Source organism: Arachis ipaensis, chromosome B6 (assembly GCF_059453495.1).
Source record: "Arachis ipaensis isolate K30076 ecotype BB chromosome B6, ASM5945349v1, whole genome shotgun sequence".
Lineage (NCBI taxonomy): Eukaryota > Viridiplantae > Streptophyta > Magnoliopsida > Fabales > Fabaceae > Arachis > Arachis ipaensis.
In genome coordinates this window covers 138,977,608-138,990,777 of record NC_142441.1, presented here as the reverse complement: position 1 = coordinate 138,990,777, position 13,170 = coordinate 138,977,608, and the positions used below count along the sequence as shown (strand labels likewise).

The following is a 13,170-nucleotide window of genomic DNA, read 5'->3' as shown; positions in this document are numbered from 1 at the left end:
TTGTTGATGGCTATGCCGAAGATGACATGGGGAGTTTATGTGTTTGATTTAGTTATTTAAGTAAGCGTATGCTGCTTGTCTAGCTCTGTTCGCTCTACTGTACTGTGTTGAGCTCTTACTTTCAAAAAAAGAAAGATGACAAATAGAGTTGTTATTAGTTAAGTTAATCTTTATTTAAGTGATTATCCACGGCTTATCTCTTTTACCAGAAGATACTATTTGTTGACCATTGAATAAGAAGGTAATAAGTGCCTATCACATTACATAACAAAATTTTCACCAACTATAAAAAGCCACCAAAGAAATATACTCACAACTCAACTTAGTATAACAAAAAAATAATGTTCCATAACCAATAAAATTTATTATTTTTAATTAATATTAGTAAATATTTTAAAGTTTAAGTACTAAATTTTAAATTTTAAATACTAAAATTAACTCCTAACAATATAAAAATAAAATGTTAGCTAACAGTATTAACTAATATTAATAAAAATTATCTTTAACATTTCTCGTAAGAAAATATATGCAAATAATTTTTATGATTCACATGTATTAATATTTGGATTTAATTTATATAATAAATATCACTGTGAATCAGATTTTTATAGACATCCAACTAACATATCAATACATCAGCAAATAAATTTCACATAACCACCGATTATAGCTTGAAAGGCTCATGAATACTATAAATATATTTTATTAGACAAAAATAGAAAATTATTAAATGGTATCAATACATAAGAATTAAAATAATCTAAATTAAGATAGTTAATATAAGGATCCAAAATGACAGCAATCATGTTAACATATGTAGGTATTTGAGTACAAATTCGTTGTGACAGAGTAATAACGGAAAGTAGGAAAGGAAATAAAAAGAAGGGAGAGTAATCTAGTTGCAAGTTCACATCAACATGAAACTGACCCTTCATAAAAAAAACAAATGTTGTTATCATATATATGCCCATCGACTTTTAAGGGAACAAGAAATCCAACAAAATTTTTAAATTTAACAACTTTATTATCTATAAAACTATGTTAGATCTCACGCATTAACATGCAATTTACAACTAGTTGATAAAAGCAAGCTAGCAACAATGGTGACTGATATGTGCGTGTCGATTAAAGCAGGAAGCTCTGATTATTTGGAGAAACATCCAGAGCGCAGAATATCATTTTCCCAAAATTTTTACATTATTGGAGTTACTTTTGCGGCTGGTATTGGTGGCCTTCTATTTGGTTATGATACTGGTACAGTATACATATATGCGTATTGTCTACCATTTCATTAATTAAGAAAAAAAAAGAAAGAAATGATATAGCATATATTTTGTTTTCATTTGTAGGTGTGATATCTGGCGCTCTCTTGTACATAAAAGATGATTTTGAAGTTGTAAAGAACAGTAGTTTTCTTCAGGTAAAAGAGAGAGTGGATTTTCGTTCATTTTCTTTTAATTCGGTAGCTTGTAATTGTGACCATATAGTTATATGAAACGCAATATGTTCTGGTAGGAGAATTGGTAGGTGGTACGCAATACATCACATTTAAAATTTTTAATGGGAAAAGTATATATATATATAGCATTCGACAACAAAGATAAATTGTGAATTCACGTAACTATGACTATGACACAGTAGGACTAGAGTAGAGTGCCATTTTGCAGCAATTATATGTTCTCATTTTGTTATGTTTGCAGGAACTAATAGTTGCCATGGCCTTAATTGGTGCAATTTTCGGCGCCGCCATTGGTGGTTACATTAATGATTCTTTAGGGCGTAAGGCTGCCACTATTGTGGCAGATATTTGTTTCGCAGTAGGATCACTCTTGATCGCCGTCGCACCAAATCCCACTCTTATCATAGTTGGCCGGTTTTTTGTTGGCCTAGGTGTAGGTTTCGCCTCTGTTACTGCTCCTATGTATATTGCAGAAGTATCACCGTCTGAAATAAGAGGTGGATTAGTTAGTGTCAATTGTCTTATGATCACAACTGGCCAATTTCTTTCCTTTGTCATCAATTATGGTTTGACTAGAGTAAGCATACCCAACTCTTTAGCTAACAATACCAATAGTAATAATTTTGTCTTCATCCATCTTGATTTTCTAAGAGCAAAATTATGTGTGCAGGTTCCTGGAACATGGCGTTGGATGCTTGGAATTGCAGGTACACCAGCTGTTATTCAGTTGGTTCTTATGGTCTTTCTTCCTGAGTCCCCCAGATGGCTATATTTGAAGGTAAATGATAATATAAGATCAATGATCATTCATGTGAAGTTCTCTTTATGCAAAAATTATAGGTAATAACTATTAGATAATTTGATATGTTGAACTAAAGTTAATGCTGGAAACCAATTTTTTTTAAACTAACATCAGCCAATTTTGTTATTTTGTTTATCTTAAATTCTAGATCCTAAAACTTAAATTATAAATATAAAATCTAAAGTTGACTAATGTTAGCTAACTAAAAATTAGTTTCACGTACTTTTTTTCTTAAATAAATTATCATCTAATGATTATCAACTATTATTTTCATATGAAGACAACTTTATGTCATTAGTCACCTATAAAATTTGGGTAAAATAAATCCTTATATTGATTTTTTTTTGGTACAATAATTAAAAGCTTAGTTACTTTTAACTTGCAGAATAGGAAGGAGGAGGCCACCAATGTTCTTTCTAGGATATACCCATCTCCTCGGTTGGAGGACGAAATAGATATTCTTGAAGCTCACATGGAGCAAGAACAAAAGGATAAGGTCAAAGTTAAATACAGTGATGTATTTAAGTTGAAAGAAATCAGAGTTGCGTTCATATGTGGCGCTGGACTTCAAGCATTCCAACAACTTACCGGTATTAGTGTTATAATGTACTATAGCCCAACAATCATTCAATTGGCTGGCTTCAAATCAAACGAATCGGCTTTGTTCTTATCCCTCATTGTTTCTGTAATTAATGCCGGTGGCACAATTATTGGCATTTACCTTATTGACATTGTAGGGCGAAAGAAGCTTACACTTAGTAGCTTAATAGGTGTGGTTGGATCGTTAATCCTACTCTCTGCTTCATGTTATGTTAGAGGGCATGGCAACCCGAGTTTAGTTTATGGATGGCTTGCTGTTGCGGGTTTGGCTTTGTATATTATATTCTTTGCACCTGGAATGGGTCCTGTTCCTTGGGCTGTAAACACAGAGATATACCCTGAAGAGTTTAGAGGAATATGTGGTGGCATGTCTGCAACAATTAATTGGGTTGGTAGTGTCATCATGTCTATTAGCTTCCTTTCTTTTGTGGATGCTATTGGGCTCGGCGAGAGTTTTATGATTCTTTTGGCTGTTGCTTGTGTTGCAATAGTTTTTGTGATTTTCTATATGCCAGAGACAAAAGGATTGACTTTTGAAGAAGTTTCAAATATTTGGAAGGAGAAAGCCTATGGAAAAGATAAAAACATAGAGAGCATGGTTGAGCAAGCAAGTACATGATCAGCAACTTTTTCCAATACGTTTAAGACTTGTGAAAGCACGAAAAGTCATAAAGTTAGCGTTTGAACATGAAATGAAGAAGAATAAAAAATAAAAGGAGAAGAAATGAAAGATGCAATATATATGTGCATGCGCATGTGTCTGTGTCCTTACTGGTAGCTTTGGCCAAAGAGTTCAAAACACCATCCATGTGGTTGGCTATATAGTTGATCAGGATCATGTCTTTTTCCATGGTCCATGGCCCTTTTCTCACTTCCAAATCTTGAGACAGGTTGAGAGAGTGAGAGAGATTTCGGAGGGGGGTGTTAAGGGAGAAGACTCTAGTGACGTGTGTGACAAGCAATGTAGAGTTAGTTTGCATTACAGAGTTAGTTAGATGAAGTGAGAATCTGTTATAGGATCAGTTGAGTGTTAGTTATTGATGTGTTTCTCTATCTTTCACTCTTAGTGTGTAAATAATGAGGAAGCTTCATATGTAAATTAATACATTCTTCCAACATCAATTCAATTTAATATTTAGTTCATTCTCTTAGCTTTCTTTCTAGTTTTCATACTCTCAACTTGGCAACACAGTGTTCATCAACTTGCTTAATGTGCTTCTAGATCCTAGTCCTCAAGTAGTTCTTGATCTCGTTTCTAGTTCCTCCCAGTATATACTTGGCTATTTTCGACCATGTACAGTCATTATGATTTGATTAATTTATTATGGACAAAAAATGTCATTTTATTACATTAGAATGAACTCAAATCTTATCCAAAAATATTTGATTGATAAATTTTACAAAGATATAAAATAAATAGTTTAATTTTGATGTACTGATATTATATAACATTTAATTTTATATAGTCATATAATCAAATCTGTTAATTTGGATAACTATTCATTCCCTCAATGTAAAAAGTAAGTATTTTTACTAACGTCGTATTATGTTACTGTACACATATTTAAAACTAATTTATTAAGAACGAAGGCTACGATAGTTATACAATGTTAACAACATTTAAAAGGTGGTGTTAAAATTAAAATAATATTTTTAATATTAATAAATATTTTTAATTTGAAAAAAATAATATATTGCAAAAATATAAAAATGTGTTACTTTAAATACTATATATTTATATATATCAACCTTGCTATATATAAAAAATGAAAATTTATATTTTTATAAATTATCTTCCATATTTTTGTAATCAATCTCTAAATTAAAAATATTAAGTTTATATATTTATGATACTAAAATTGTTTAACACCACTGATTGATATATATATATATATATATATATATATATATATATATATATATAGCTCGCTCTAAGGCTCGTTTAGTGGACTATAAGGCTCCTATTCACAGCCTTTGAATTCCGTCCTCTTACGTGAACATGCTGAGGTTATTCTCTGTGCTGGTGCCATTGGAAACCCTCAGCTCCTGCTGCTTAGCGGCATTGGCCACATGCCTTATCTCTCTTCATGGGGAATTCAAGTGGCCCATCAAATGTTATATATATATGATGTCATATTGTACAAGGATAGTTGAAAATCAATGTTAGAATAAATACATAAATGATCTCTTCTACTATGACTAATTTTTTAATTACATGACACAAATATAAAATATGAGATCCATATCTTCATCTCTCACTTTTTAGACAAATCAGATACAATTATTCAAATTCTCTAAGAACCAAATAAATTTTCTACATAAATATCTGTCAATAAAGTGTCTACTTCTAGTGTGTGGGGTTGAGAGAAAACTAGTTAGTTAAAACATGTGCAATGATTTCTTGAAAAAGAAGGTATGAATTGAATTTAAAATTTACTAATTTAATCCTACTCTCTGCTTCATGTCATGTTAGAGGACATGGCAACCCGAGTTTAGTTTATGGATGACTTGCTGTTGCGGGTTTGGCTTTGTATATTATATTCTTTGCACCTGGAATGGGTCTTGTTCCTTGGGCTGTGAACACTGAGATATACCTTGAAGAGTTTAGATGAATATGTGGTGGCATGTCTGCAACAATTGTCATCATGTCTATTAACTTCCTTTCTTTTGTGGATGCGATTGGGATTGGTGAGTTTTATGATTCTTTTGGCTGTTGCTTGTGTTGCAATAGTTTTTGTGATTTTCTGCATGCCAAAGACAAAAGGGTTGACTTTTGAAGAAGTTTCAAATATTTAGAAGGAGAAAGCTTATGAAAAAAATAATAACATAGAGAGAATAGTTGAGCAAGCAAGTACATGATCAACAACTTTTCCAATACGCCTAAAATTTGTGAAAGCACGAAAAGTCATAAAGCTAGGGTTTGAACATGAAATGAAGAAGAATAAAAAATAAAAGGAGAAGAAATAAAAAATGCAATATATATGTACGTGCACATGTGTCAGCGTGCTTACTGGCAGCTTTGGCCAAAGAAAAGGGGAAAACGTTAATGGAAAAGACAGTGATGAGTGGTGACATGTGTGATATGCAATAGAGTTAGTTAGATGAAGTGAGAATCTGTTATAGGATCAATTGAGTGTTAGCTATTGATGTGTTATCCTTCATTCTTAGTGTGTAGATAAGTGAGGTAGCTTCAAGTGTAAACTAATTCATTCCACTATCAATTCAATTTCATATTCTAAGTTCATTCTATTAACTTTCTCTTTGGTTTTAATCTCTTTCAATACTTTTACATGATATCAGAGTTGGTCATGATCAATCTTGGCCTTAACTCTCATCATCATCATTATTATCGTTGCTAAGAACACCTTAGTTCCTCTACTGATAAGCAATATTATTTTTTAACGATAAAACAAAAGGTTATGCCACAATGATGAAATTGAATATTTTCAGCACATGAAGAATGTATGTAAATAGACTTGTATTTAGACGTGTGTTATCAAGGACGGATTGAGGTTCAAAGGAGGAGGACACTTGCCCTCACTAAGTTTAAAAAAAAGTAATAGTTTTATACAAATATATATTATTGTCCCCAGTATAATTATATTTTTACCTCCACAAAAAACTATAAAATTTTATTGAGATTTATATTAAATTTTTTATTAAATTTAACATGTAACAATATTTATTTTGTTAAATTTGATTTAATATCAAAATTAAAATTAATTAAATAAATTAACTCAATAAAAATTAATGAATAGTGATAATATAATTTTTGAAATTAATAAATTAATTAATTATCAAACTAAATATTAGTTTTCTAAATATAAGTAAAATTACTAGTATTTTTTGTCTTCAAAAATTAGTTGAGATAAAAAAAATAATATCTATTTTTAATTAATAATTTTATTTTAAAATTATTTAATATTTTTTTAATCTTAACTCTGAAATAAGTTTGCTTGTAACAACTATTTTGGGTGAAACAGTGTTTTATGTCATAAATATTGTAACAAATAAATTTTTTAATTGAATGGGTGGTAATTAATATTTTAAAATTGTAATGAATAGTAGAACAATTGTTTACAAATATGAAAGTTAATTTTGATATATTAAAATATGTATATTTTTTACATAGTCATTTCATCACATTTATTCTTTTAGATAAATATTTACATGATGAATGTAAAAGGTATTTTTTTTACATTATAATACATAATTGTATGGATTCATAAAATCTTTAATTTGACAATATATTAAAATTAAATTAAAAAATATATAAAAATATTTACTTATTTTAAAAAGAAAGAGAGAAAATTTATTGTAAATTAAGTTTTTATTATTTTATAGCAACATATCTGAAGGTTGTAGAAGGTTTAGAGAAGGGGAGTTGAATCTATGCCTTTCTTTTTGTTACTGAAATAACCTCTTTTTAAATGAACTTGCAATTCTGATTCTGTTTGAACTCAGCAGCGAAAATTTATGAGACAATTTTGTTTTGTCTCATGAATATCAGAAAACAGAACAGAGCAGAGAAGAGAAAAGCTACCACCACCATGTATCCTGGTTCGGTTGCCTTGTGCTATGCAACCTACGTCCAGTCTCTTCCACAACAGTGGTGGAATTTCTACTATAGTTAAAGTATTACATACACCAATTCCACAGGATTAACACAATCATTTCACACTCAAGTTCTAACCTAACTTGACATTGGCTATGCTAATACCCAGGGGCAGAGCTAGACTAACTATTTAGGGGGGGCGGTGTTTAATAATTTACTAAAAATATTTTATATTACTATTTCTATTGATAAAATAAAAAAATAAATATATAATCTCAATTAAAGTATGATAATAATATATTAAAGTTACCACTTACAGTTTTGTATCATAAAAATGTTATTCGACGTTTTTTTCTATTTTCAAAATCATCTATAATTGAATTTGTATTGGAGTAGTAATAGTAGAAGCATCTTCATTCTCTTGATCTTTTCTTTTAAAAAATGTATCAATGATTTTGAACTTACTCATAATTCAAATGGCCAAATAAGTTCCTATAATTAAAAATATATTTAGCAAAAAGTGTAAATTACAATCTAGATCTTTTATAAAATATAAAAATTATATTTCAATTCAAAATAAGATATTAAAATTCAGAACAATAATAATAATATTGTAGTATAAATAATATAACCTTGTAATTAAATAGTTAACTAATAAAAAAACTAAATATACAAACTAACATATAATAACAAAAACTTAATTAACAAATAATAATAAATTAAGTAAATAACTAAATATACTAAAAATATAAAAAAATTAGATAAGACTAACAGAAAAATAATAATAGAAAAGTCAATAGTTCAATAATTTTCTTAAAATAAAAAAGAATAAAAATAGAACCTTTTTTGATAAACAGTAGTGAAGAATCACTTGTTGAATTACTATCTTTTTTCTTAATTTGCAAAAAAAAAAAACAAGAGTCAAAGAGGTAATAGATAAGAAGATTAAAGAGATAAAGAAAAAGAAGAATAAGAAAAGTAAAAAATTGTTACCTGCAAAGTGAAAGTAAAAAGTGTAGGAACAAAAAGAGAGATTGGAAAAATATGCGAACAAAAAGGAAGGGGGGCTGGGCGGCTGGCAAATAAAAAAAGGGGTGGGAATTGGGAATTGGGAAATGGGCTATTAGGAAAGGGGGCTGGGCGGCTGGCAAATAAAAAAAAGGGTGGAAAATGGGAAATGGGCTATTGGGCTATTTTTTTAATGAATTAAGGAGGGCTGGGAAAGTAATACAAAAAAAAAGGGAGGGGGCTGGGAAATAAAAACAGGAGGGAGCTAGACTTTTTTTTAAATGAAAATTAAAATTTTGGGGGGGCCATTGCCCCCCTTCAATAGTATGTACCTCCGCCCCTGGTAGGCAAGTTGAGTTGAATTGGTGCTTACCTGGTCTAGATCTAGCTAACAGAGGAGGTAACTAAAAATCTTCTAACGCGATCGAATGCAAATGTGAAGACCCAATTCTTCACAATTTCTTCTCTAGTCTGTGTGAAAGGAGAGAAATAGCTAGATTTTTTAGCACTCTAGCATTTAAGAGAGCTACATCAAGAATTGATACGGATGTCTTGCCGTTTTCCATCATGAGTTTTTTGCATCTAATGTTGCTTTTCTCTTTTTGTTATCTCTATTTCTTTCATCTATTGATAAGTCTCTTGGAAGTCCCTCAATTTTTTTTCAATCCCTCTAATGTGAACATATGTTTCTAAATTTTTTTAAAATAAATATTTTCATTAGGAATATACATTAATTTGAGGGTATTTACAGATTTTCATCAAGTGCCTTATCTCATTTACAGTGTAAACAAGATAAGTTTGCTATATCTCGTTTACACTGTAAACGAAATAAGGCACGAACACATGGTAATGTATCACGTTTACAAACGTGATATGATACGAGCCTTATCTCGTTTACACTGTAAACGAGATAAGTCCAGAGAGCGACTATAAGTGGAAGTCATTCACAGTGTTTCAGACTCCATATTTCTCTCACATTTCTCTCATTTCTCTCTTTCTTACACTATTTTCTTGATATTTATTAGTTCCTCGGACATTATGGCATGCCCGGATGCACGGGACCTTGACATCAACTGCCTCAACGCTAGTTAGTACATTGCGGGAGCCATCGACTTTGAGGTTAGTGTTATCTTTATTGTTTAAATTAATAAGTCTATGCGATTTTATTTCAAGAACTTTTATAGAGTTAGTGTTTTAACAAATGAGTAGGCTGGATGATATTGAGGTAACACAGTTTAGGTTAGTTGGCAAGTTAGTAACATGAGTTAGGTGTATAATTTACTCATAGTGAAAGTTAGATAAGTAATTACTTTGATTTGATTAATTAATTAAATTTTTTCACATACCGTGTTAGGGAGACAACTCTGCAACGCTTGGAGCAATCACGGCACCTCATTGTACAACTCCTCCCAATCACCATATATCTAGGCAATTGCCTTTTGTTTTACCATCCAAACCTTCTAGTATGACGGCTTGAAGTTATAGCTCTGTCTCACTATTCTCTGTAGAACAGGAATGGTCACTGATGGATTGGACTGTATGAGTGGCAGGATGATTTTGCATATGAGATTGATGTCCAACTGTTGGTGATCCTGTGACATGGTGGGGCCAGACACGTGTGTGGTCCGCCGAATTTACGCACTTTCCTAACCATTTTAAATACAGTCGAATTAAAATCTAAACAAAATAAGAACGATGAAGAAGACAATGAATTAAAATATAATAACACTCACCAATATATGAAATTCTGTCGGAGGGCGACACGGAGACTCCAAGGACAACCATCTGTAAATTTCCGGCAATGTATGTGATACTTGAACTGATCCGACTCGACTATTCGATACTCGGCACTTCTCCGGATGCTGTAATTCATCACGCCTTGCAGCACTGCCTCTTTGCTTCTGAATCTATGAACAACCTGAAACTCCACACCACCATCGGTGTTGTAATCGTCGGCCCCCATATTCAAAAATGAAGTTTCCTCGTGCATTGCATCCAAATCTAATGTATGGTAGTAGCTGAGTACAGATGATAACTTTGGAATTCGACGCGGAACAGGCAAAAGGTATTGAACTGATCCATCAACAAGAGTCTCAGGTATGAACTCATTGTCGCTGTCGTCGTCGTCAGAGGAACCACTTTCGTGGTTATCGGCAATGTACTCTTCGTCGGATTCCCCATCCTCAACGTCTATGTCCTGCACTGGACTAGCACAGTGCAACGGTCGTGGTGTGAGCGGAGGGTCATCCGGTACAAAATTTGAGCCGCCAGCACCACCACCACCACCATCACGAACTTATGCAGAAAGCTCCATCACTTGTTCAACTATAATTCTGCCGTGCACGTCAAACAAGGCGCACATGCTTGCTCATCGCCATCGAGCTAGAATAGACGAAACCGAAATACACCATTCCCCATCGGTGCTAGCATCATAAACCCAACTCTACCAACCCCTTTTCTCTCACCACCACCGACGTGCGTTAATATCATACTCTTTAACTCGAAAAACGAATTTGCTCTTCGAGTTCAGAACAATGCAGGATTTTCATACTCAAATATAACCCTGCTGTCATTGTTTCTCATCTGACAGTTGGGATACACCATCACAACAAAGAAACCACTGTCACTAGATATTTTTGCTAAATTTTTTGAAGAAAAACAGTAGAAAAAGAAGAATTGAGATATTTTTTAGGAATACCAGCGGTTTCCTAATCCTTTTATAAGGAGTTATTTTTGTCCTATTCTATCTTGTTTACTGTGTAAACGTTTTTTACTCCCATGTATCTCGTTTACACTATAAAGAGATAAGTTTTGTCATATCTCGTTTACATGACTAAACAACTATTTCTCACGTATCACGTTTGTAAACGTGATACATTATCACATGTTCATGTTTTATCTCGTTTACAAATAGTTAAACTTATCTCGTCTACAGTATAAACGAGATAAGACACTTTATGAAAATTTGTAAATATCCTCAAATTAACGTATATTCGTAATTTAAATATTTATTTTATTTATTTAAAAAATCCTATGTTTTTACCTTATTCAATTAATAAAGTATTAATATCTTTTAAAAAAAATACATTTATGCTATATCTATTTATAATAAATTAATAATTAATAAAATTATTTTAATTGAGCTTTAGACGCACTTTTTATTTATTGTAGACTATTGACCAATATGTATTTCTGAGTTAATACTAATTTTTTTTCTTTTTTACGTTAAAAATATTAGCCATATTCATTTGCGTTCTGTATATATTTGGTTTAGTGCTCCTCACTTAGCTTTTCTTTATCTTAGTTTAGCGTGTTTTTCCTATTTATAAATAATCTTTTTATGTTGATATTCTTGTTCAACATAATTTATATATCATTTTAGAGTTTGAATATACTCCTCTATTTCAAAATATATTTTTTTTATACTCAACGGAACTTACACTCATATTTTAAAATATTTGTCACCTTAGAGTAGTTTTGTAAACCCCGAGAAAATAATAAATAGTTAGCGAATAAATTAATTATTAACCAAAGTGATTAGAAAATAGGATTTGATAGTTTAATGTGATAGAGAAAATTAAAACGAGAATTTCGATACTAATTTTAAAGAATTTCGATACTAGTTTTGTAACTCCAGATTTCTATTTTCATTTCTTTAGTCTAAATATTGTTAGTAGGCCTAGTCATAGAATGAAGTTAGGAAATTGTAGTAACTTGAAGGTGAAGAAAGATTTGTTTAAAAGGTAATAAGTGATTAGAGGAGATGGTATTTGATCGATAAAGATGAGAAAAATGGTATAAGAGGTAATTGAGAGAGTAAAGTGACATTAATAATGATGAGATGAGACATGAATCTTAATGATGTTGAATAATTGAGAATGATGAGATGAGACGTGAATCACTATGAGATCGGAAATGATAAATTGTAAGAAACGATTGAATAACTTGAGTTTGGGGCGTTGCCCTCCCCATGTCAGTCGGGATTTTTTCCATGGTTATTATTGAGCTTGGGGTGTTGTTTTTCCATGTCAGCTTGGGATTCGTCCCATGGATAACATTCAGCTTGGGGTATTGTCTTCCCCATATCAACTTGGGGTATTGTTTTCCCTATGTCAGCTTGGAATTCGTCCCATGGATATTATTAAGCTTGTAGGCGTTCTTTTCCCCATGTCAGCTTGGGGATTCTCCCCATGGTCTATTTTTGAGCTTGAGAACATGTCGGGATGGCTACGTAACCGACAGTTGATACCAACGGCCATAGGATAGGCATGCATCATATGCATTTGTATGTATGGCTTGTTTGTGCATTAATTGAGATTGCCTAATTGATTATAATATGCTAATTGTCATAATTGATATCTGTATTCTACCTGTGCTTACTTTGTCTGCTTGTCTGTCTTTGTAATTACCGGAGATGGGGGAACGGAGGAAAGGCGGAGAGATTGAGGATTATATTTAAGTTCCAGCTAGATTTAAGGAGGTGATTTAGTTGAGAAAGCCTTAGAGAACCACCCTGATTTATGGTTTCTGTTTAGTTCTTTAAGTTTTATAATCTGAGTGTCGGCATTGTAGGATTGCCTCTGGCATTTGCAGGACCTTATATATTATGTGCATGGCACCTTTATCATGCTGAGAACCTCTGGTTCTCACCCCATACTGTGTTGTGTTTTTCAGATGCAGGTCGAGAGACTGCTCGCTAGGCGTCTGGACTTCTAAAGCAGAGTAGTTCCTCGGTTTATTTTGATA

The 13,170-nt window shown here is 31.9% G+C and overlaps 1 protein-coding gene across 1 annotated transcript; it reads left to right on the top strand.

Moving 5' to 3' along the window:
- The first annotated feature begins 1,112 nt into the window (after window positions 1-1,112).
- On the top strand, window positions 1,113-3,480 carry LOC148562910 (inositol transporter 1-like). Its single transcript, XM_088491638.1, has 5 exons — window positions 1,113-1,254; window positions 1,350-1,420; window positions 1,701-2,036; window positions 2,130-2,237; window positions 2,647-3,480. Exons 1-5 carry the CDS (start codon window positions 1,113-1,115, stop codon window positions 3,478-3,480), a joined length of 1,491 nt encoding a protein of 496 aa, XP_088347764.1.
- The last annotated feature ends 9,690 nt before the right edge of the window (window positions 3,481-13,170 follow it).